At 34.2% G+C, this 26,566-nt stretch overlaps 2 protein-coding genes across 5 annotated transcripts in view; one reads left to right on the top strand and one right to left on the bottom strand.

Annotated features, from left to right (window-relative positions):
- The window catches only part of LOC123550476 (sushi, von Willebrand factor type A, EGF and pentraxin domain-containing protein 1-like), a 47,988-nt gene extending 40,027 nt beyond the window's left edge, over positions 1 to 7,961 (bottom strand). The window contains exons 1-6 of one of the 4 annotated variants that reach the window (XM_053524940.1): positions 7,819 to 7,961; positions 3,869 to 4,061; positions 3,327 to 3,434; positions 2,450 to 2,597; positions 1,737 to 1,867; positions 1,253 to 1,426 (exon numbers count right to left, since the gene is read on the bottom strand). In XM_053524940.1, coding sequence (XP_053380915.1) covers positions 1,253 to 1,426; positions 1,737 to 1,867; positions 2,450 to 2,597; positions 3,327 to 3,434; positions 3,869 to 4,061; positions 7,819 to 7,902 — 838 coding nt within the window. In that variant the 5' untranslated portion in view covers positions 7,903 to 7,961. The remainder of the gene's footprint in view (positions 1 to 1,252; positions 1,427 to 1,736; positions 1,868 to 2,449; positions 2,598 to 3,326; positions 3,435 to 3,868; positions 4,062 to 7,818) is intronic. The other 3 variants (XM_053524939.1, XM_053524937.1, XM_053524938.1) reach the window with 3 other exon arrangements.
- The window catches only part of LOC128549011 (uncharacterized), a 128,738-nt gene that overhangs the window by 5,617 nt on the left and 96,555 nt on the right, over positions 1 to 26,566 (top strand). The gene's annotated exons all lie outside the window — the stretch shown is intronic.

The raw sequence follows: 26,566 nt of genomic DNA, 5'->3' as shown, positions 1-26,566 counted from the left end.
ATCAGAAAAATACCAAATACCAGGAAACACAGTATAAAAAAACGTAGGATAACGAATTATGTGAACATGTCACCTTCCTGTAAGGCAACTTGAAAAAATAGACTAAAACTCACTACTAGCGAACTTTGTTATAGGGAAATCTCGGTTATAAGGAATTTATTTTCCTATCCAGATTTTCTCCTAATATTCTAAAGAAAAAGCACATGGATATAACGAGGCCGGATATAGCGAACATTGTGAACATATTTCTCTGTCCCATTATGACATTTCACTCGTTTATACCGAATAGTGATAACACACTGAAGTATACGCATTTATAAACTCGTTGCTAAATGTGTGATAACGTTATATTTATTTTCGATTCATGCATACCTTGAAAATTACATTCATTTAATCGCCTTTGTCTCTAACATACAACAATCGGTGGGGAAAAAAAGTTGTCACCTCTCTATGTCATTGTGCAATATCTTGGGTACCTAACAGCTCATTTAATGATTTATAAATTGCATATATATTGAATTTAAACACATATTTTAAGTGCGATAAAGCTGATGTTACCGTAGTCATTTGTATTTTATAACAAGATAGATAATCATCTGAATTCACTTTCCAAATTTATTTAAGCAATTTAGTTCCCTTGATCCTAGATATTTTCTTCAGACGGGGGTAAAAATTTAACCGAACGAAACATAATTCGATGTTTTCTGGTTTTCGGTTTTAACTAATAGCAAAAAACCTTTATTGGAATAAAAAATAATTAAATCAATATGAAATCAATTATTGATATAAATAAGCAATTAAACACATCAATAATGGCTCAAATGATAGTTTTCTCGGTCCTGTTTGCTATACGTCAGATGTTCGTTATACATACAGATTTTCGTTTATTTTTAGCGAACTATTCTCGCTATATGAATAAAATGTACTTCGGATACAACGAACACTTTCAATAACATGTGACCACAATGAGTGCCTTACAACCACGTTTTACTTACCACTTCATTTCTTTTACTTGATACAAAATTTGGTTAAAGACCCAACTTTATATATTTTAACATCTTCAAGATGCCCTTTGAGGTTATCTCAACTTTAAAATGAAGATGAATAACCGAATAAATGTGTGATAATTAAGGTCACTACACGAAAGATTTACCTTGTTATTTCAAAACAATCAATGAACGTTAATTGTTCAGCCATATATATACTAGTATGTGTTTCATGATTAATATTTGTAAGAATTTTGTATAAATACTCTGACAAACTGGTGTATAATCCCAGGTTTTATTTTCCAGGCAGGTAGCTGTATCACCATCAACAACTTCGTATCCATCATAGCATTCCACAACACACTCTGATCCATAAATATATCCATGTGAACAATTTTGACGTCCGTGCATTGGCGAATCTCGAGTGTCGCATGTTATATCTAATCAAAATAGATCGAGCAAAATAATAAAATTAAAACCCGTATTTTCTTGAGAAGCGATGTATGTTTTGTTCGTAAATCAAAATTGAATCAGTCGAGACATTTTATATGGAAGAAAGCAAAAGCTGACAAAGCACAATCTTATTAGTACAATAGCATAAGACAGCTGACGACCTCTTAAACGTTAGTCGCTATAACCCACTTTACTCTGACACAAGATTTTTCAAAACAAACAACTTATTACATATGTATCTGTTTATAGATCAATCAGCGATTTGCTGTTGTAATTAAATTTAATGCTGTAGCTTACATTTTACAGTGAATGTAAAACTGCATGTTGCTGTGAGACCATATCCGTCTTTTGCAGTATATGTAACTATGTACTTTAGTCCGTCCGGACTACCTTTGAATTCATCTCCATTGTTATGTGTTTGGGTTTCGCTAAAAAAGATAAATAAAAATACCTTAAGTTTGTGAATTACTCGATATTTTGTTTCTAAGGGTTACATTTTAATGACGTTATAGTGCATTTAACCGCTCAAATGATTGTAGGAAATGAATTGCTTTTTAAGCACTTCGTTAAAATATTGTATAAATGGACATTGTAAAGAATTTTTGGAAGCAAAGCACACACAAAAATAGCACAGCTGAATTCACTGATTCTGTTCGTGAGATGTAATGATGCACTAGAACAAGCAAAGTTCTATAAAACATACAAAATTAATTGACTAAATGATCCCAAAAGACTAGAAAAAATATAACACTTTGCTGAAATAAAACATTGCTGTTCTGTGACAGACAGTTACTCAAACTTATAAACCATCATGTTATTGTTAGTGCATTTGATGAATACACATCTAGTGAAGTATAAACAATAGTATCTAAAAGATCATTTACTATCTATAATAGTACTGATTGACTGGCAAGTCATTCCGTAAGTAAAATACTATACATTTGCATCTCTTCTTCACTTGAAGTTTAATTCAGTTTGTTAAATATAACTTACTAACAGTTTGTGCATACCTAACTACTTCCTCGTCGTCTTCTGCTTTTGGTTCTTCCCACGTTACTTTCACAGACTTTTCCTGACTTAAGGCCGTGTACACCGCTCCACTTTTTGGGCAGTTTTTATACTCAGGAGGGTTAGTATATATTTTTCCTTGGTCTACTTCTGTAGATTAATTAAAAATTATAATCATTCAGTACTGATTCTTTTGAGTTTAGAAGGAATAAAAAATATCAGAATTGAACAGATAAAACTGGCAACTATTCAACATGGTGAAAGAAAGTTTGAAATTACAGGCATATTTTTCTACAGCCAAACTTGTTGTCTTATGGTCCATTATATTTCAAAACGTAGGTTAAAGACCTTCAGTAAAGTTTATCAATAAGATACAAGAAGCTACAAGCTTAAACATTGTAAAGACCCAAGCTCTGGTCATTTTATTCATTTTCATTTTATTTTCAGTAGCAAAATAAATAAAGTAAAAGTTTCCTTCTTCTAATAGTTGTTTTCTGAGAAAAATATTATAGTTAATGTTTTTGCTTTGTATCATATGCCAAACGTATGTTTGTCAGCTCAAATGCATTCATCAGTATACGGGAATATAGTCTGTTTCTACGTTCATTGTCAGTAGAATACAGCTTCAGAGGAAATTTACTGGGTTATTGTTCTAACACACATGCTTAGATATATAGAAGTACAAAATAGATGTGGTACGTTTTGCAATAACATGCTCTTAGCTGCTGAATGGTTTGTGGCATGAACATTACCATTCATTTTTGCAGCATTGTCATTTCTCTTCACGTACTTGTATTTGCTATTGTACAGTTCTTCAAACTGGTATTTAAAAGACTCAGATCATTTAAATAGTTAATGATTTCAAATATTCTGACTCACCTTTTTCAAAACATTCGCCGAAAACATCACAATAAATTACCACAGCAAATAACGTAATTAATCCCCCAAAAAGCCAGTCAATGAACCTTTTCTGCCTCCCATGGTGGTCTACAAGTAAAACATGATATTGTTACAAATATTGCGAATACTAAGACTACTACAGGATTTTACTGAAATTTAAATTTTCTACTGTAATGATAAATTTTAGCATTGTTTTAATCAATATGTTAAGACATATAAGACGACCATTTAAAAGCATGACTTAAGCTACTTGTATGTAAGGTCCCTCTGAAATGAACGTCTTTAACAACAATATGCGATCAAGAGTTGTGAGACTGACTTCTGTTATTATTGGAATAACTCCACTATTTATATTTAAGATGAATACTTTAATAACAGCTGTATCATGTTAGAACTATGTACGTAAAAACGTTTGTGTTATAAAACGATTATCAACAATCTTATCATCCGGTGTTAGTGCAGGTCTTTGATATCAGTGTATCTATTATGGCAATAAAATACGTTAGGCCGGGTCCTTTTACATGTTCTACCTGTCCCAGTGGATAATTTCCATGATTCTTCGACGCATTTGTATTCGTAAGTACGTTCTCCATCGCTTACAAAACACACTTGAGAGCCGTCTTTACCAGTGTCACAGTTTTGCACTATCAAATCAGTCTCCCTTGCAAATTTAATGATGTCGCAAATGTCACTTGATTTGTAGTTCTGGGTATCCTTGAAAAATTATGACATCGTATTGTATTGAAGTGAAAAACTTATGAATCGTTCTGACAGAATGTTTAAATGGCCATGACGATAGATTCAAAATCTTGCTCTCATGAAATGTTATAAAACGTTATAAAACGTTTTTATACTTTTTCACGTTTTGTCTTTTTACGTTGAGATTTACTTTCCCATTAAAAGTGTGTTATAATAGTTAAGTTATAATAGAAAATAGCGCATTATGATTCTCAAAAGTATTGCTTAACCCATTTAGAGGCCACCAAAGCTTAAACAACTTCTTCTCATAAACCACGGATGGCTTTCTATTAACCTTTGTCAGTACAATCCTGACATGGACCTCTGCATGGTCGACTTGGTCCCCTTTTAAGTGGCCACCAAAGCTAAGGTAACAAAACCTTTTAACTACTCCTTTTGAACGACATGTTGAATCATCATCAAAACTGGCATCCCTCAAGACTTTTGAATAATTATGCTTGACCCTTTAAGTTGACTTTGAAATAGAAATGAAAACATTAAATAACTGCATGTACCTCTCTATTTTATTTAGATAGTTTTGCTTATAAGGGGACACCAGAGCTAAAAGTAGAAAACCATTGAACAACTCCTTCTCATGAACTACTTGATTGATCACCATCACATTGCGCTTGCTGCATTCTTGCATGAACGTCCCTTGGGTTTTTGAATTACGGGTATAGTGCCTGACCCATTTAAATGACCATCAGACTTGGAAATAAAAAAAAGAAATCTTTAAACACATTCTTCAGATGAAATTAATCATCACTAAACTGATCTATTGGCATCCCTTCGTAGACATTTCCAGTTTATTCAGACAGTCTCGCTTAGCTTATTAGGGGACGCGAGAGATAAAACTACAAAATGTATAAAGTCTTTGAACAACCTCTTCTCGTGAATTGTTTACACGATCTTCGCTAAACGTGATCTGTAATTTCCTTGGGTGGATTTTCTTAATTTTATTTAAATGTTTTCGCTTGACTGAAGGTTGAGGATGTCAGAATTGAAATCGAAAATACTTAAAACAATTTGATGGACCAGGCTTAATCCTTAGCACCCTCGGTCGGACTTCACTCAAGTTCGTTTTTAAGACGATTCTTTCTTAATATATCGCTTGGCAAACTTTTCGTGCAATAAACAAGGTGACTCAAATGAAACAGCTATACAAGAGCAGCAGTTTATATAGATATGTATTGCTACATTCGATTTCCAATCTGTCGTTATAATAGACATAATGCATTTTTTCGTGATCACTAATTTCAAAAAATGTTAATCCATTGTATGTAATATAAATACAGTGCACTATTTTTGGACATTAGCAATGAAAAGAAAAAGAACAGGGACTTTCCCTTAACCAGGAAGTATTTTTTCCACTAAACAATGGATGACGGTTATACCTTTTATACCTTTTACTACGTAAACTGAATAGACTAAATGTACCGTATCACTGCTGTCTTTAATTACTAAATAAAATACATATGTTCCTAAATGACGAATATCGTCGCCTTATTTCTACAAAGCTGTCAAAAACAAGGATAAATATCAAACAGGGAATGCCATGCACAGCACGCAGGCGTGCACAACGCCAACACACACTCACATACACAGCAAACACACAAGGACAAAACAAACAAATAAAAAAACACAGAGAGACACCGCCTTGGAACGGTCAGTGACAAATACACCACTGGGTAGCTTAAACCGGTTAATGATGCGCAAGAAACTTCATCCTTGCCCCACTATGTTTCGTAAGTCAATTTTTGGCAAATTGAGATTTAATGTATGTTTCTATGACCTCTGCATGATGGAGAATTTGTGGCCTATTGGACAAAATCAGATTAAAAGGCTATAAGTGACTCTCAAATCTTTAAACGTCGTTTTCCAAAACTGTCAAAAAGCTTGTAACGGCATTAAGGAAATAAGGCAAGGATATGTCTAAAAGGCAAAATAAATATACTGTGTATAACTAGCATCATTAAGTACTATTATTGCTTTCTTACCATGAATTTCATTGGTTCATGCAAAATTTATAAACTAAATGGCTACTCTTTTGCCGAACCTTAATTCACGGCAACCGTGCCAACAACATAACAGTTTTTTATTATTTTTGTTAAGTTTTTTTTTCCATATGAAGCTCATGTTTGCTCGAACTTGGATAATTTGTATACTAAACTCCGCTCGAACTCATCGTCCGGCTCAAGCAATGATGTATATTGTTCGACCATGGAACATTCGAACACTGATAATTCCATCTCTCGAGCTCGACCAATGATCTCGTAAGACGTTTTATAGTGTTTTTTTCCACCCCTTTTTCGTCAAACAGACACGACGCATGCCAAATATTGGTATTAATTTACTCGTGGCAGAAAGTCGCCTTGATTGACAATTGTTTATCGGTGCTTATTTTTCAAACCTTATGAGATACCCAGTTAAACGTAGTTTTGTTTGCACTAATTATTTCATCTTACTTTACTTAAATGATTTAATCTACGTTCACTGTGGTGTATTTAATCATGAATGATAATTATTGTTTGCAGCACACAAACGGTTAAAGTGGTACACTACATAAAAATAAAGTCTATTATGTCAATTATTAAAACTTTTGCGTGTATAAGATACCTGCAAACCTGTTCTTGCATATAACCACCGGGTTTCATGTTTCATCAATAAACCTTCTTTTTTAGAACAATTTTAGCTGCGAACATGAACCGCCTTAAGTGTGCTGTGCTACAGACTAGTATACAAATCATTAATATAAACGAGCTGGTATGCTGCGCATGATCAGCCGCGGCACAGCGTAATACAATTAAGGTGAACAGATAATTCTTTAAAAATATGCAAACTATTTCGTTTACTCAATTTCTAATGATTAACTGTTTGCAGCACACGATAAAATACGCCACAGTGAACGTAGTTCAAGTCATGGAAGCAAAGTTAGATTTAATAATTAGAGCAAACAAAGCTACCTTTAATATTTCAACCACAGTACATCGTAACATGATCGGTCTGTAAAATAATGTAAAACACTCGTATGTCGCTACTTCGATTTCTAATCATTTACGTGCTAAAATAATACATATACAATTTGTGAGAAATAACGAAGTTGTAATCATTCAGTATACTTTATACTGGAACAAATTACCGGTCCCGACGTGTACGAGCGCACGAAGTTCGACTGTATATTAAGTCTTGTCTCGTCATATGTAGATATGTAAGTAGACATTACTGCTTTAAATTTGTATTTTTGAGGAGTTGGTACATCAAAATTACACGCTCTAAGGTGATTTTTAAAGTGACCAAATATATTATTTATGGTTTGGAAACAGTGTTTAATGTTTGACTTCTGATCCCCAGGTCACTGGGTCTTTTCTCGAATAGAACGAGAATTTTACCGCAGTTTTTAGAGTCTCTCATTAAAGCGCACGCTTTAGTCAAATATCAAACAATCATAAGTTTTGAGAACTTATCTGCAATAAATGTAAAATATATGATTGAAGGTGTTTATGAGAGGTGGCTAGTCTCGAATACACAGATTCTACGCAATGATTAGCAAGGCTCCATTGACCTTATTCAATCCGCTTTATTTAAATAGCCATATTCCTTTAAAATAATATGTTATTTTTCGTGTTATTTTAAGCTTAATTGAATATAGAATATTACAACGTTTGACATATCAAAGTCCAATGCACTTTAATATAACAATACTAACTTTTAACAAAGGAAAACAATAACATACCTGTGATACAACCGCATGTTGTCCATTTAAGTTATCGATATTTACAAAAATAAAAAGGATAAAACAAGCAGTTGTTATATCCATGACATCCGCGTGTTTAAGCTATAGTATTTTGTTTTGTCATATTAAATAAGAAAGTTTTGGAAATTTTCCAAACACGTAATTCTCTCGTTATGTATACAGAGTTGCACACCTATTCATAATTAAAATAGCATTAGTTTAAAACTACTAGTGGTTTATTAAAAACTGGGCTACAAGCAAGCCTTTGGTGTTATTATGGCCTACTTCAGAGGGAGACTTCCGGCTTCCTAATTATCCCGGCCAACCCTTATTTTGGTATGTCCTAAAATATGCTGCATCGGAGACGACTTTCACTTACAGATTGACACTTCGCAAGCCGGCAAAGCAAACAAAAACAATACACAACACCAATTTTTATCAAAGACAACGTTAAGGATGAAATGAATAAAAAATGATAAACCAATATAAATGATTCCGTAACACAAACTAAAAAATAAACGTAACAGATATCTTAAAGTTAAACGAACCTGCAACACACTTCGAAAGGTAGAAAACACAAAAAAAAAAACATCATCAGTTTCGCAGTTTTTCAGACATACAGAACCCAGATTCTTGTGTCAGTTTGTTGTGAGATGAGACAAACTTAGAAGATACTTATATTTAGTTCGCGGAAGAGGGGCCTCTTTGTCCGAGTGGTGAAGGAGGTTGACTTGCCCCTCATCGATATGGGTTCGAGCCTCACTCGGAATTCTTCATATCAGGAAGCAAACAGCCGGAACCGAATTTTGTAAATCACCTACAAACTGGAAAATAACCTTTGTTTATCCCACTCATTCACTACAGTGGGATATTATATAACCTCTGATTTCAGCAACACTTTCTATTCCTTTTCTAACAACGCAGTGTCTATCATGAATACACCTCAAACCATGAACCGGAGTAGTATAGGGGACGGTTTGCAGGCAAACAAACGGCCGCCATCTTGGATGACCTAGTTACTATAAATAGTAACTCCTTTGCATATAAGAAATGAATTCACTGCACATGCGCGGCGGCCATTTTGAATTTTATTTTTAAAATGACATCATCTTTTTATTTTAAGAATGACCCCACTCTGCTATTTATATCTCCCAGAAGTATATAGAGCTGACTTATATACCTGTCTAGGGCGTGTTCGCGCACATTGAGGGTCAGGTGCTCAGCCCTAGACGGGGAGATACCATGAAAACAAAATATTTCAAGAAAATCAAATAAATATTAATTATATTTGAACATATAGATTTACCTATAACCTAAATGAATAAATACATTATATCGTAAACAAAGAACTTATTAATGATAATTTAAAGCAAAATATTTATTATATTTTTAATCAAAACCATTTATCTTTATTTCAAATAGCTACCTTAGAAGTAACGTTAACTGAAAATAAAGTATTACATTTTTGTCGACGATGTTTCCTCCTTGGCGTCCACTGACAAAATGACTGCAATCATAAGTGTATTATTCCTAAATGCGCATGCTCGGACCTATTTTTCATAATGACTTCATAAGCTATATTTAGATAAGGTCATGAGTGCATCAAACGTGAGCATGGTCAGAATGTCTAGCGTGTGTTGATTTAAGGCCGGGTAGACGGAGAATAAAAAGTAAAAATGTCAAAGTTAATCCCTTTAAAGTCGCCCCAACGTCTGGCGTGTATTTATTTAAGAGCGGATGCGTTAACAATAGCCTATTCAACTGTCAAATTTAATCCCTTTAAAGTCGCCGTAGTGTCTGGCTTATGTTGACTTATGGACGGATGCATTAACAAAGGCCTATTGATCTGTCCAAGTTAATCCGTGTTTTGAGTACGGGAAGGGAGGCGACATCAGGTCTGGGTCACATATGGACCGAAGTGCCTCTTTCATACCATCAATGATATGATGTTAAAGAACATTTTTCTTAAACAATTGCCAACATTTTCAATGACCATCCATAGTTTTAGAACCAGTAAAGGACTTTTTAAGAAGGTTGCTAAAAATCATCAAAAAAATGACGTTTTAGGGTCCATTTTTACATTTTGGGTATCTGACATTTTTGAAAAGGCTATAGGGTGCACTTTACCATAAACTAGGTGCCAACCGGAAATGAAGTCATTAAAATTTCAAAGTCATCGTACAGGCTCGGGACAGATACCGTTAGAAAGATCTTTTCGAGTAGGTTCAGAAAATATGTACAATTATGGGTCTATCTCTATCCGTTATCCAGATATTGAGGTTTAAACCAGAATCATTCATCCGGAAACACCCGGCTTCATGCCTTTATTATTAAAGATAACCTAGGCATGTTGGGTATCTAACCGAAGGTCTCGACTACTACTATAAGTTGGTACACTCAAACCGGAAGTGAAATCAATCACGCGTAAAATTCACATTTTCTGCGCGTTCCTAGACTCGAACCTGGTCAAGTAAGGTACCATTGGAAAGGTCTTTACAAGAGGATTCGTAAAATGCATACTTTGATCATTGTTTTTCCAAAAGGAACCGAATAATAAGCCAAAATCACTCAAGCGTTAAAACCCTGCTAACTCCTTCATTATTGAACAAAAGCTAGGCATGTAGGGTATCTAACCAAAGGTCTCAATAAGTACTATAAGGCAATAAACTTAAACCTCAAGTGAAACCACTCATGCATAAAATAGAACACTTTAACCTCCTTTTTTGTATAAAAAAGAACCATTTGAGAGAAAGTGTTTAAAAATGACATGTCTTTGGCTTGATTAATCATTGAAATAGAGCATTAAAACGATATGAGAATAATTGATATTCTATTCGTAAAATGAAATTATAAAATATTGCCTACTCCTCGATATCTCGCGCTGAAATGAACCAACTGTGACAGGAAAGGCCGTACCGGCGACAGTAACCATCAGAACAAATCAACACCCTTTACAATATTTACAAATTTATTTACAAAAGATGATTATTAACAATGAATAAATGATATGAAAAGAAAAAAAAACTGATTATAAGAAAGAAAAAAAATCAAAGTTCAGTATCTCCGGATACAAAAGATCTTACAGTTCCATTCTAAAGTGACGTGATACAGTTCTTTAATTCAATTGTGAACTTTAAGTAACACAAACAAAACGTATCTCTAAATCCAGTCCCTTTAAACCGTGAATACGTTGATTCCGTGTTGGCTCCCTATGGTGGTAGGTGATTGCATCCCTGAGCTGACTTCAGAGGATAACAAAAATCATCGTCTTTGTGGTTTACGGCACAACCATGGGACGAAAGATCTGCGCTGGGAATATCACATCCAGGCGAGTGAAGACAAGTGAACCTCGGGCATTGTACTTCCGGGTTATGACATCACCAGGTAAAATCGTCTGGCGGAAGAAGCTAAAATATATAACATATGGTAAGCACCATAGCAAAACAAATAAGTCAGGGCATAAAACTGCTCCTTTGGGTACACCATACCTCCGTAGGCTCCCATAAATAATACGTGCTACTTATACAAAACATATGTGCTACTAAGTTCAGACGTCACATGATTAAAATACGTCACTAATTACTTCCATTATTACAAAAATTACTTACTTAAAAGACTAAAGTTAAAGTATGAAAAAGATATGAAAAGTATATGATGAAACATTATAGTAATGGAAATGATAAACTGCTGCCATTATTTACAACTACAAATTAACAAAATTCAATGTAAATCAAACGTTATATGATAGTTGGCATCCATATAATATCTAATGCCATACACTACAACGGACATTAATTAGATGTGCTATAGACTGGCACACAATTACAAATTACAATAATATATTACATACATGGTACTAGACTTGCCATATAGATTTATACATAACAATACAATGCAGTAATGGCGTTCCATAATTAACAAAATGTTTGACATAAGTTTTTGAAACAGTGCTTTACAATTATCACGATACAAATTTAAATCTAACATCTTATATAAACGAAACGTTTAGACTCCTCTTTCTAAATAATTTACAAAAGTCTGAAAAATTTAATAAATTATCCTGACATACCGAAACTAGCCAAAAATCACATGCCGAAAAGTAAATGTTACAGAATTCTGTAGAATGAACAAAAATTTACCAAATAAAAATCGTAATGCAAAAATCATACAAAAATCTAACAAATAAATTTCTTACCTCGATCGAGCATAAATTTCTAGCAAGAAAATAATTCAGACATAGATTCGTCTATAATGTCGGAAGGTGGTGTGCGCAAGGCATATCTAGTCCAGTCTATTTAAAGGATAATGTCCCGCCAAATACTAAATTTCATGGGATTCACGGCTAAGCCGTGAGCTATGACTATTGTCATTTCCACGGGATTCACGATATAGCCGGGGAATCTAACTACTTTGGCGCGGATTTAAATTGACAATTTGAGGCCCATTATAGTGGTTTTGGGGATAAAAACATAAATTACTGAAGTTTATAAAATATCAACTTTCTTATTACTGAACCGAATTTAATAAAATTTACATGGAAATTTAAGTTATGAAATACAGAAAAACATGAGAGGTATTTCATGCGTGAAATCTAACATTTACCTCAATAACTCAAAAATTTACAAAAAGATGATGCAATACCTGCATTTACACTACAGATAAAATAAGGCCCGTATGTCAATTTGTGACACCAACACGTGTGTGACACTCTTGGTACCTAAGTTTGTGCAGAATTTTGCAAAACCATACATGAAATTCAACCTTCAGCGGATATTAAGTATTAATATTTTTTGACTTGAGATCGGCTTAAGATAATGTAATTTCTCCTCTATTTGTGGACCGATTTGTAAGATCTTGGTGTCAGAACAAAACGCTTGACGAGACCTAAGTGTTGGTAGCATACAACTGGAAATGAAATCACTCATGCGTAAAATATCGATTTTCTCCTGAGACGCTTATTGCGAAGCATGATATCAATTTGTGAAACGATTTTGAAGAAATAAAATACAATAAAGGAATGTGTTGTTTTATTTGTGTACACCACAACACCTACTAACGCTTCATTTTTTCTTTCAAATCAAATTCAAACGTATAGGTTATAAATAACAAATGCATATTGTTCTTTCAATCTTTTATTGCCAAAGCTTGTATCACTAATAAAGGTAACATGTATCAATTAAAATAAGACAAAATAAAGTCATCATTCAACTTCTTGCAATACACATCAAACGGTTTTAAAATGTCCTTCATTTTTCGTCCAGAACATCGGTTCATAATGTAATATACGTAATACAGCCCGCATATGTTTGAATCTGTATCCTGTATTTGACTGAAGTTCATCCAATAACGCTTCTTTAACACTTGCTCCAAATGAACTTTGTAGTGCTCTGGTCTATTACCTAATGAATCGAAAAATTCGTCGGGTCCCCTTTTTGGAAAATAAAAGGCCACCCAATGTTTTCCTGATCCCTGGCTCGTGTCTGTATTTGAAATGACATATTGTCCCCTACGTATCTGAAGTTGGTCCGCCGCGCATATTGTCACAGGGTACTCTTTTAACATTTCCTCGAGCTCGTAGTTATTCATTTTAAAATGTATAGGTGTTCCAATCCATAGTCCATAGTATCTTGGGTCATGCTTTCGCGATATTTCTTACGTCGTGGGGTGTCTAAATCACGACTCAAAGGTGTGTCCATTTTATCCATATGTCGCTTCAGATCATTATGCTTTTGTGACCGTCTTATTTCCGACCTAGCAATATCAACCGCTTGGGCTACGGGTGTCACAAATTTTACTACGGGGAGATCTTCACCTTTTTGTTCTTGTTTCATTGCTTCTCTTTCTTGTTTCTCTTTTAATTCAGCCATTTTTCTTCGATGTGCACCACTTCCTACAATGTAACGGCCCATATGATCAGCCCGTACGTATCCGTCCCTCAGGTCTTTGAAGTGTTGTATCCATTTTTCCGGGTCCGGTTTATCCGGTACCCATTTTTCTTGTTTCTAATCGTATACCTCTATGGAACCCATTTTGGCATGATGAAAGGTAAAGCACGCCAATCCTTCTTACAACGTTCATTCATCATCATCCGATTCTTCATCGTCATCACTTTCTTTATTATCATCCATTGAATATTCTTCTTTGCTTTTATGATCGGGCCACAACTCATCAAATGGGTCTTTTCTAAGGGCAATGGCTTGCCGAATAGATTCTTTGACAGTCATGCCGTGCTGACTTCTTAGTTTCATCCCCAACTTTGAGCGTGAAATATACGAGAACCGCAACTCTTGTCGGTATTGATTTTTTGCCTTGTGCGCCGTTGTAGTTGTTTCCCTTTACACTAAATTATCGATAAACCTGCTGTTTGGCGTTTATAGGTAAACTCGGCACTACATTTTTGAGCAACGCATCTTGGTTAGACAGAATTATTGAAGTATGCAAATTAAAGCAGAATATAACACATCTTTAAGCTACTGTAATTAATTGTATTTTATGGACTTTGCTAGATACCGACATTGTTCCATGAGTTAAATAATTATATTATATTAAACAATAAGTAAAATGTACGATTTTACAGTAAAAATACTTGTTTATCATGCGTATGTAATGTTGATTTTCTGTCCTGTATATGCTGAGTGAAGTTATAAGTTTCGTTGAATGCATGGACCGAAAATATAAAAATAAAAAATGCCACTTTTCAGTGGTAAATGATATACATAAAACATCACACAAAACGTTTTCTTTTCTTTCAAATCCCTTTTGAAAGGTTTCCCCTTTTTGCTGTGAAACGTAATGTTGTAAAATTATGTTCTCGGGTTATTTTTTTATTTAAATTTATCGCCCTGAAAATTTCGATTTTGACAATTACTGCATATTGACTGTAAGTGTTTTAAGTGAGATGTTTTATGGACCTTTGCGAATACACCGGATGGAGACAAGATAAACACCCCTGGCTATACTAATTACCCCCAAAATACGTCTGTAATAAAAATCATCAACTGTGACATAAAGTAGAGATGTTCTGCCATATATATCTTCTTATAGCTTAAACGATAAAACAGATATTTATTAATTAAATTATTTATCGGCAAATTGATCATAGATGTACTTTTTTTTACTTATTATACTTTTTTGCATAAAATTTTAGATGGGTGTAGAAAATTATAAAAGAAATTTAGGTGACGGTTAAGCAGTTTGTTTCAGAATAGTTTCGAACAGCTGGACAATACAACTTAAACTGAATTAAACACAGATATAAATTTTGCAATGTGTGTTTTTAAATGCCTAGATCCACTACTATATAAGTTCAACATTTCATTTGAGTCATCTTTGTGCACATTTATATTATACATACATTTGTTAAAAAAAACAACAACACATTTTATAATTGTCTAAAACACATACTATCTTACATTTTACAATTAACCTAAAGTATCTATTTGCTATTAAAAATTATTGTATTACAATAAAACTTCACTGTTTCACAATATTCGCAGTAAGACCATAAAACATTTGTGAAGAGGTGTCCTACACGATAAACCAATCTAAAACCCCCGTCTTATCTGCTGCTTATCAGCGATTATGTAATAGTCGCTAATTTATGGGCAATGCACAACAGGGGTCCCCGTGGACCATGAAGATTTGTGGAGTAGGAATTAATTTTCCTTTATGGAATGTAGAATAATAATATAGTTATAAAAATGTCTTTGTTTTCATAAAAGATTTCTGCCAATATCATGACAATGAAAAAGGTCATATACCGGTGAAAGTGATTATTGTATTTGATAAATATATACTTGTTTTTTGTTGTTGTTTTTCTTTTCAATTTGAATAATAAGTTTCGTTAAGTGTATCTTTTTTCATCTTCTACTGAAATGCACGCACGGGTAAATAAATCAAATTATCACCACAGTTAATATGACCATCATTTATTAATTTGTAATTTATACTTTTACGTTCACGCAGTGATCAGTGAACATAAAGAAGCCATGGTTGTATGTAATATTTTAGGCCCATACATAACAAAATTTTCGCGAAATGTTTCAATTATTGAACAGTTTATTGTAATATCGTCAAAAATTATACCGGCACACAGTTTGTAAAGCAATTCCATAGAATTAATTCTAATTGCCTTTTTAATTTAATGCGGACTTTTTAAGACCAATTTATTTCCAATTAAAGATGTGACTTAAAGTTTGCCAATTCAAAAAAGTTTTACTTTTAATCATATATAGTATATAAATAAATAAAATGCTCGAACAGATATGCAACACATTGATAAGCATTGCCTTGTGCCGTCATACCGTCAAGTAAATATTTGTGAAAAGCGTGCTCAAGATTGCGATTACTTCATTTTCAAATTAAAATGGAAGCAATTTGTCATAATTCAATTTTAAAATAAAAAATACCCAGACAATGTTCAGACAATGGAGAATACTTCACGAGGTTATAAAATAATGTCATTTTGATAGAAAATGTTTTTATAGCCTTTTAAAACCTGACATAACCGATCTTTTCAAAATTTCTATATAGAAATACATAGAAACCACATATATATATAGTCATCAACTTCAAACAAAAATGGAAGCAATAAGTTTTTGTATCACATCGATAAAAAATATACTGAAATAAAGGGCAAAAAATGAAGATTACTTCACGAGGTTATAAAATTTTGTTAAATAACGATAAAAATACGTTTTTAATGTTTGAAATATATTTTCCTATACAAATCTATAGTAAAACTGTTTATCGATAAACGTTATCGGGTCCGCGATCCGTGTATATTCAAGAGAGACTACTTTTGCCGAAACTACTGGTCAGTGTATTGGAATGTTGGCCATGTTTAGCCGACTGTATAATCTGCTGCTGAGTAGGGTCGTTTTGTAGCTCATAAAAGTCAATTAGAAATCGGGCATAATTTTTTCTCAGTCTCTTTCTTAATTGAGGCAATTCGTCATTAGCAGTGTGACGGTACGCTTCTTTAAAAGAGAGCCCTTGTTCTGTATAGTTGTTAACTTTAGCTTTAAATTGTTCTTTAATAGATTGTCTGAGAGGATCCTGAAAACGCTTATCCCATATCTCACGGCGTGGTCGCTCTTCAGTCATGGTTAAATTTACTTTTGACTTATACGACTTATATATGACGTGTGATCCCTGAGTGATCAATCAGAATGCGTAATATCACTAGCCAATCAGAGCATTGCTATTAGTTATACTGACTAATCAGAACGTTGCTTTGGCTCTATTTTACCTTACCCTGTGAATTCGTTCATTGTCATTTTTGATCTCAAAGTGTATGGATAAGGTAAGCTTACTTTGACGCATTGTATGCGTGAGTTACCCCATATTCTTTTAGTGCAAACAATGAAATAGTACTAGTCAAAACCTTTCGTAGGATACCAAACACGGGTATAGTCGGTTGAGTAATAAAGGAGAAAATCGATATTTTACGCATGAGTGATTTCATTTCCGGTTGTATGCTACCAACACTTAGTTCTCCTCAAGCGTTTTGGTCTGATACCAAGATCATTAAAATCTGTCCACAAATAGAGGAGAAGTTACATTTTGAAAATTTTGGTTGCGAAATTTGAATTTACCACTCAAAAACGTTTGCAATGACGTCACTTCAATCTTTAAACGCCAATATCTTGAAAACGGATCTAGATAGAGGTAAATATCTATACATTTTCTGAACCTATGCGACGAGATCTTTCCAATGCTACCTGTTTCAAGAGTTTATTGCAAAGTTTAAGAAAGAAGGTTTAAAAATCGCTGTTACGTCATAACTCGATAACGGTTGAAAATCGAATCGAGAATGGGGTATGTAAATGAAAGCTTTTTATGAATTCTATCACATGAAATTAACATCTCAGAATTGATGAATAGAAAGTGTGTCACGAAATGGGAAAAACTGATTGTTCAATGTTAACTGTATTTCTGTTCATTGAAAATCTTGACGATTTCCTAGAATGGTCGAAATAGGCTTTCTAAAACCTATCTGTACTTAAGACAGCATCCGAAAGGACTATGAAAATTTTATAATACAAAATACACGTTTCTATAAGTTTCTCCTAAAAGTCATAAAATTGACCGACAAATCCGCTTTTACAGTTTTCAAAGTATTAGTGTCAACATTGGCCAGTTCTCTTTCATACATTATCTTAAGCCGATCTCAAGTCAAAAAATATTAATACTTAATATCCGCTGAAGGTTGAAAATCATGTATGGTTTTGTAAAATTCTGCACAAACTTAGGTACCAAGAGTGTCACACACGTGTTGGTTCATTTCAGCGCGAGATATCGAGGAGTAGGCAATATTTTATGATTTCATTTTACGAATAGAATATCAATTATTCTCATATCGTTTTAATGTTCTATTTCAATGATTAATCAAGCCAAAGACATGTCATTTTTAAACACTTTCTCTCAAATGGTTCTTTTTTATACAAAAAAGAGGTTAAAGTGTTCTATTTTATGCATGAGTGGTTTCACTTGAGGTTTAAGTTTATTGCCTTATAGAACTTATCGAGACCTTTGGTTAGATACCCTACATGCCTAGCTTTTGTTCAATAATGAAGGAGTTAGCCGGGTTTTAACGCTTGAGTGATTTTGGCTTATTATTCGGTTCCTTTTGGAAATACAATGATCAAAGTATGCATTTTACGAATCCTCTTGTAAAGACCTTTCTAATGGTACCTTACTTGACCAGGTTCGAGTCTAGGAACGCGCAGAAAATGTGAATTTTACGCGTGATTGATTTCACTTCCGGTTTGAGTGTACCAACTTATAGTAGTAGTCGAGACCTTCGGTTAGATACCCAACATGCCTAGGTTATCTTTAATAATAAAGGCATGAAGCCGGGTGTTTCCGGATGAATGATTCTGGTTTAAACCTCAATATCTGGAAAACGGATAGAGATAGACCCGTAATTGTACGTATTTTCTGAACCTACTCGAAAAGATCTTTCTAACGGTACCAGTCCCGAGCCTGTACGATGACTTTGAAATTTTAATGACTTCATTTCCGGTTGGCACCTAGTTTATATTAAAGTGCACCCTATAGCCTTTTCAAAAATGTCAGATACCCAAAATGTAAAAATGGACCCTAAAACGTCTTATTTTTGATGATTTTAGCAACCTTCTTAAAAAGTCCTTTACTGGTTCTAAAACTCTGGATGGTCATTGAAAATGTTGGCAATTGTTTAAGAAAAATGTTCTTTAACATCATATCATTGATGGTATGAAAGAGGCACTTCGGTCCATATGTGACCCAGACCTGATGTCGCCTCCCTTCCCGTACTCAATACACGGATTAACTTGGACAGATCAATAGGCCTTTGTTAATGCATCCGTCCATAAGTCAACATAATCCAGACACTACGGCGACTTTAAAGGGATTAAATTTGACAGTTGAATAGGCTATTGTTAACGCATCCGCTCTTAAATAAATACACGCCAGACGTTGTGGCGACTTTAAAGGGATTAACTTTGACATGTTTACTTTTTATATTCCGTCTATCCGGCCTTAAATCAACACACGCTAGACATTCTGTTACGAGTTACTGTATATACCATGATCACCTTTGATGCACTCATGACCTTATCTAAATATAGCTTATGAAGTCATTATGAAAAATTATGCGCATTTAGGAATAATACACTTATGATTGCAGTCATTTTGTCAGTGGACGCCAAGGAGGAAACATCGTCGACAAAAATGTAATACTTTATTTTCAGTTAACGTTACTTCTAACGTAGCTATTTATTTTAAATAAAGATTAATGGTTTTAATTAAAAATATAATAAATATTTTGCTTTAAATTATCATTAATAAGTTCTTTGTTTACCATACAATGTATTTATTCATTTAGGTTATAGATAAAACTATATGTTCAAATATAATTAATATTTATTTGATTTTCTTGAAATATTTTGTTTTCATGGTATCTCCCCGTCTAGAGCTGAGCACCTGACCCTCAATGTGCGCGAACACGCCCTAGATAGGTATATAAGTCAGCTCTATATACTTCTGGGAGATATAAATAGCAGAGTGAGGTCATTCTTAAAATAAAAAGATGATGTCATTTTAAAAATAAAATTCAAAATGGCCACCGCGCATGTGCAGTGAATTCATATCTTATATGCAAATGAGTTACTATTTATAGTAACTAGGTCATCCAATATGGCGCCCGTTTGTTTGCCTGCAAACCGTCCCCTATACTACTAACCAGTTTGTGGATATCAATTATATTTGTACACAATATATTGTTATATATATGTTATATATTACATGGTCCGTGCACAGAATATTTTAATCTTCGGTTGATTTTCGGTACATTCCGTATAGTGTGCGGAAAGTAACCAGCAATTAAAGTGGTTTATATTTAAAGCGTGTATACGGATGTACAAAAGTCACGATAGTTCAGTGGTCATTGTCAATAGCTTGAAACCTGGAGGTTGTAAGATCGAAACTGTTCAGTGTCTGTCTTTTCGCACAAATTTCAACAACACTGTACATGTACATTTTTATCCAATATTTACTTCAAGTATGTTTTGATTTTACCTCTTTCTTAATTTCTCATGTCTTTAAATTTTTATAATTCAAGGCTCATTTCAGTACCTTACAAATTTCATAAATATACATTACAACTAGCTAAATTCATCATTCAGTTTGTTTATGGTCCATGCCCCCGCCTCCTCCCTACATCACATAATGATATGAAATAAGGCACTGCCTCAATCGGGAATCGATCCGAATTCAACTCATCCCATAACATTTGAAAACAACTGTTTTAATGGCAACACCGAAGGTCATTGTTTATATTCGATAGTAAATATCTCATTCGGTATATCGAATGTCGATCCCAATTTTCGTCGCTACGCGTAGGATCAATTCCTTATCAATTTAAAAGCAGATTTTGAAATAAAAATAACACTGTCCATATTGTATTGCATTAAAGGTAATTCCCGCCTGATGGACAGGCGCAACCTCCTGTGGGGTATATTTATTTATATGAACTGTGATCACCAGGTGTTTTATTTACAAGAGCGCATTACGTGTATACATACCATATACCCATATTTGTTGTGGTTCGGACAAGTTATGTTGATGCTTATTAGGCACAAGTAAAAAGCGTATTATTCTAAAAAATCCGAAGTCAGACGCTCTGTGCACAAGCCGGAAGTAAACATGCTTTCATCCGATAGTATATATCTCATTCGTAATATCAAATGTTACCGTAGAGGGATCAACAGAACCTGATAGTGATGATGATGAAGTTGAGTGAGGTAGCAATGTTCCCATACAACATATACCCAAGGAGGACATTCACTTCTATATGCACACCCAAGAGCGACCGTTGATAAAAACAGGAATTAGGGTATGACACTTACGGGGTCATATTCAACAATACAACTGATTTAATGAACATACATGGTACATTGTATGCGATCATTGCGTTAAAACGTATTCATTTCCATAACAACAGATGTAAATATCACTGATAAAGTTTTACTTGAAAATCACCAGAGTTCTAATCATTCCCTGTCCGCACAGGTATTTCAAATAAAAAACCATCTTATTGCATACTTGTAACTCAGACAAAGTACTACTTAAGTTTAGGTTTTGTTCGCGTCCGTTTCACATGACTTATTTAGATATAACTTGCCAATGTGACAGTCGTCAAATAGTTATCTCTCCTTTGTTCATTGTCTTACCTTTTGTATGAAGTGCTCAAGGACCAGTACTCTATCTTTAACGGTAACTGATTCTTCTGAAAGTTAGTTTTCAAAACGTTACAGCCAACTCTTTGTCTGAACTGTTTTTCATCATTACATGCAGCTAGTTCAAATAAAAAAGTACTTAAAAATGTTGTAAAATGTAAATATTAACTTGATTTAAGCAGTACTTATTTATATGAATATGCAATGTATATGTACAAAAGATCTCTAGAGCGATAGACGCGCGCTGAAGTTGGTTTGTAAAACAAAGATTACGTAGATGTGTTTTAAATTATGTTCCATACCAGATTTAAAATAATAGATTTACTGGTTGTGGTTTTTCTATACACGTAGTTATTTGTCTAAGAAAAAAGGGAAAAAAGTCCTTGTATAGCCTGTATAGAAATATAATTTGTGTAAAAGGTCTTAATGTTAGAAATTACGGAAACGGTGTCAAATCTTCTTGTCTAAATGACATGCTTTTGATGGGCATAAGATTTATTTTGTTTGCAAACAGATCACTACGTATATAACATACAAAGATGGTAAGTCAATGTTATTTTATTTGAATAAAAGACAAATCCACTGCTTAGTCCTAGTGGGAGATTTGCGCTAAACTGTATGTAAGCTTGAAAAGATTATGACCCAGCTGCCGTAGACTCGAGAGGTATATGGTGTATGAATTGTCAGTCACAGATTAATATATGTGCTCTACTCCTTCTTAGGTTTTCCGGCCAATATAAATGAAACAAAATACAAATAATTTTACCAAGCAAGGGCGTTAAGACATATTTGAAATCTGTCCTAGCTAGCTGTACAAGTGTAATTCATTAATTTTAAACTAGTTTTAGTTTGGGTAAATTCAAAGATAAATCATCTAAAATAACGCCAAATACTGCTATTCCTCATTATCACCCCCCCCCCCACTCCACCCCCTCCACTCCCTCCCCTACCCACCCTACAACTATAATTTTCTTTTTCTTGTGTTGAGTAATAGGCAAAGAAAGATACTGTTTTATATAAATATATACACATGTAGATTGTCCTTCAACATCAGTGTAAAAAGGAGAAGAGATGAAAGGAGCTATCATGATAATTTGAAAACCCAGTGTCTACTTATGTATATTAAGCAAAATCTATTTAAATGTATCATGTGGATTTACACAGCCCACTTTTATAGGTTTGTGACTCTACACCATCGTTTCCATCACCATCAAACACATATGCTACAATTTCGCATTAACGCATACCAAAGATGTATTATGTGGAATATGTAAACTCATTTCCTGCAAAATGACAATAAACGTTATTGATACATGTATGGATAAAAGAAACTTAAGCATTTTCCCCTTGCCCAAACTGATCAAGGGGAAAATGCTTAAGTTTCTTTTATCCATACATGTATCAATAATGTTAATTATGCTAGCCTAAGAATAAGTTTTCGATGTTAAAATCGTTTAATTTATAAAAAAAAAATCCGGACTGTAAACTTAATTAAACTTATCACACGTTTTGATTAGATTAACAGAATTTCCGAACATTTTTTTTATTAAATTCTTAGGCAAGCTCATTTTAAAACTGTTAGAATCTCCAGTATAATGATATTTTGATAATACACTAGTTCCTAGGGTATTTGACATTAAAGCTGTCAGTATTTGTTTTGTACTGAAAAAAAAAGAATCCAAATTGAAATCAATTTTGAGAATTATATCGACTTACGATAGATACAAATGATTATGAATTATAACCAGTGTATAGTAGCATTTCAGCCGACATGGCTATTCTATTCAGCAAATTGGAGCTATTGGACAGAGTATATTCTCAACATATCACGGAACTTCAGCCGGTGTAACGTTGTCCACTGACCCCCATAGAATAATGCCCGCTCCCCCGGTTATCATTTTATATAGAATAATGACCCCCGGTCATTATTTTACATAGAATAATGACCCTCACATAAAATTGTTACCCCTCTAGAATAACGACCTCATAACGCAAACCCTAACTCTAACTCATCTAAGGTACACTTACAACATAATTATCCCCCGCCGATAGGCATCGGAGGAGAATATGGTAATGGCACCCGTCCGTGCGTGCGTCCGTGCAACATTTTTCTGACCGCAACTCCTCATTCATTATTCGACGGAGTTGATTCAAACTTTCAGTGATTACTACTACCGATGCCTAATTGTGCAGGATTTGCTCCACCTGTTCAAGAGATATGGCCCTTTGTTACTTTTTTCTTTATATATATATATTATATCTTGCATATGATACGATGTCACAAAGTTACGAGGCTGTCAAATGTACTATCTCACCGAATCTTGGAAAAATCTTGGAAAAATAAAACTTAAGCCTGTTGAAATACTTGAAGCATGAAACTTTTATAGGCAACATTTAGATCTAAAACATATTTGCAACAAAATGGTTATGCATCTTTAAAGCAGGAGTTTCTTGATCTATGTTCTAAGTATGTTCTACCGTGTACCTTAAAAGTTGCAGGGGTTCCAAGTTGCAAAATGATTCCTTTATTTATCCCCCTTCTATTAGGTCATCTGTTTCTATTGGCAAAGGTTTGATACGGCGAAACAATATGCCTTTGGTGAGACCTATCCGCTTTAATAAGCAAGCGCACTACCATTGCGCCACCGAGGCTCACAAAAGTGGTAAGTATTTAAAAGAGGATGCGTAATTCGGCCTCAAACGGGAAAGCTGGTTTTTAAGATGCGTTGTTATGCCACCGCAATTCGAAGAATAGAATGAATTAAGGTCTTCTTTGACGTCCGTCGACGTAATAATGGTTGAAAAAATAAAGATATCGTATTGCCCTGATATTTGGTATTCATCATATACAAGACCACCTCTCCTGCATTTTGTACGATTCAGATATTTTATATTCCTTTTTGTTTAGCAAAGGGCTGTTTCGTACAATTAATGAAAAATTGACGTATCTGGAGTAAAAATGGCATATTTATTTAAAAACAACATGCGGATGCTCTTGACAAGGGAAACAGAATGATACAAGTCAGTGTTGTCGATCGGAAATTTCATAAAATGTGACCATGGTGGGCTTTAAATGTTTTTAAAAATGCGCGATTCTTTTATCTTAGAGTAGCACCATACGAGCTTCGGTGAACGATTTGGTAGACGAAAAACGATTCACTTTACTAACGACTTTCGCAGTCTTTTTGCTAGGAAAATTCCGAACAAGTTTATGAAATAAAAAAAGAGGGTCCCTACATGAAATATTTCACAAAATGCGGTAGAAGCAAATATTTGCATCGAGTTCATCATTGAAGTAGCCTAAATGTCACTCGACGTAACACAACTTTCAACGTTACAAAATCTTAATGTAGTTGGTGTTTGTGAAAAAAAATCACGATAAGACCCCTATTTTCTATGTCATTGATTTGTTCATATTCATATTATTCCTATCCAGTTTAACGCCTTCTTTTAGATAGCCACAATTGGCTAGTTTTCAGGCGGCGAGGATGCCTGGGTTTCAATCCAGTAACGCTGGGTTGCTTACCAGTACTCCTGTAGTTGAGTGGGAAACATTGGTTTCACAATTTCCAGCTTACCCGTCCGGGAATCAAACCCGGGCCGCTGAATTAGGAGTCAACGACCTTAACCACTCGGCAACACCAACCAAATATTTAAGCAAAATCACTGTAAGTGACAAGTAGTTTGAATCATTTTCCGTAGACCAAATCTCTCACCAAAAGTTGTATGGTGATGCTTTTGCATCCCCAAAATTGCGCGTTTTGTTACGTTTTAACGCCCCACACAGTGCAAATAATGGAACTATCGGTAAAAAGCTTATAATAATCATTCTGTTTCCCTTTTAACGAGCATTCGAAAAGTGGTTTTAGAAATCATTTAATACAAAAAGAATAAGCAATTCATGCAAAAGAATTCTTAAATGTTCACCAGTTGCAACAAAAAACCCGTTGCTAGGCAATGAAATGGAATACGAAAAATCTGAAACATACAAAATTAACAGAAGGTCTCATTGTATATGCATAGCGAGTATCATGGCAATACAAGTATCTTTACTTTTCGACCATTATGGCATCGCCCGACGTCAAAGAAGACTGGCAAGCCACTTTAACCCCTGGTCATAATATGATGACTGCGGGTCATAATATTATAACCGGGGGTCAAAATAATTTGACCCCCGGTCATCGTATTATAACGCCCGGTCCTTGAAATTTCATGACTCCAAAGGGAAAAATGAAGAACTGCTATCCTATAGAACAACAAAATATTATCTGTTTTCTTTAAATACTGGCCCCTGTTATAATCTGGGATTTTCTTGATCTTTCAACACACCAAATATTTGTACTCCCCAAAATAATCATTGAGTTTGTGGACCGTCAGTATTAATGAAATGTTCCTATAATGTTGTGAAGTTTGTAGCGGTTCATCATTGTCCGAGTAAAAGCGTTCAGATTAACCAGGAACTTGATCTTTTGATACAGAATAAGGTCTAAAATGACCATCCGGTACAGCTTCATGGTCGAGTCTGAGAGGACGGGAGGTGAACTTCGGATCCACAGGTCGTGGGTTCAAAACCCACCCATAACATTTTTTTCATCTTCAAACCATAAACACGTCGTTGTCGAGGGACCGTGTTCACAATCATTCCTAACTTTAAATAAAATTTGGTATAAGCTAAGATTCTACCAATAATCTCTATGTTTTCAATAACTCAATTTTCAGACTTAGTAGTTTACTTTAAGTGAATAGATAAGAAAGCATAAGCTAGAAATAGGAAAATAATAAGAATTATTTGTAAATAAAGCCTTACGTAGGATATTTTTACTTGGGTATGATTATGGATACGGTTCCTGGTCGGAAGCCAATAAAGCAGTGACCTTGCGGGATTTATAAATGTTACAATTTTAATAGCAATCTGTACAAGATATTGTGAACCATCGGTAACGTCGCTTGCAGGGTCATGTCTGGGACTTTGTGGATGCCTATTAATGACACTGTCCTCTGTAAGACACAATTATCAGGTAAGCTTA

The sequence above is a fragment of the Mercenaria mercenaria genome, chromosome 15, assembly GCF_021730395.1.
Source record: "Mercenaria mercenaria strain notata chromosome 15, MADL_Memer_1, whole genome shotgun sequence".
Lineage (NCBI taxonomy): Eukaryota > Metazoa > Mollusca > Bivalvia > Venerida > Veneridae > Mercenaria > Mercenaria mercenaria.
Note: the sequence above shows the minus strand (reverse complement) of the source record. Positions and strands in the feature narration are given on the sequence as shown.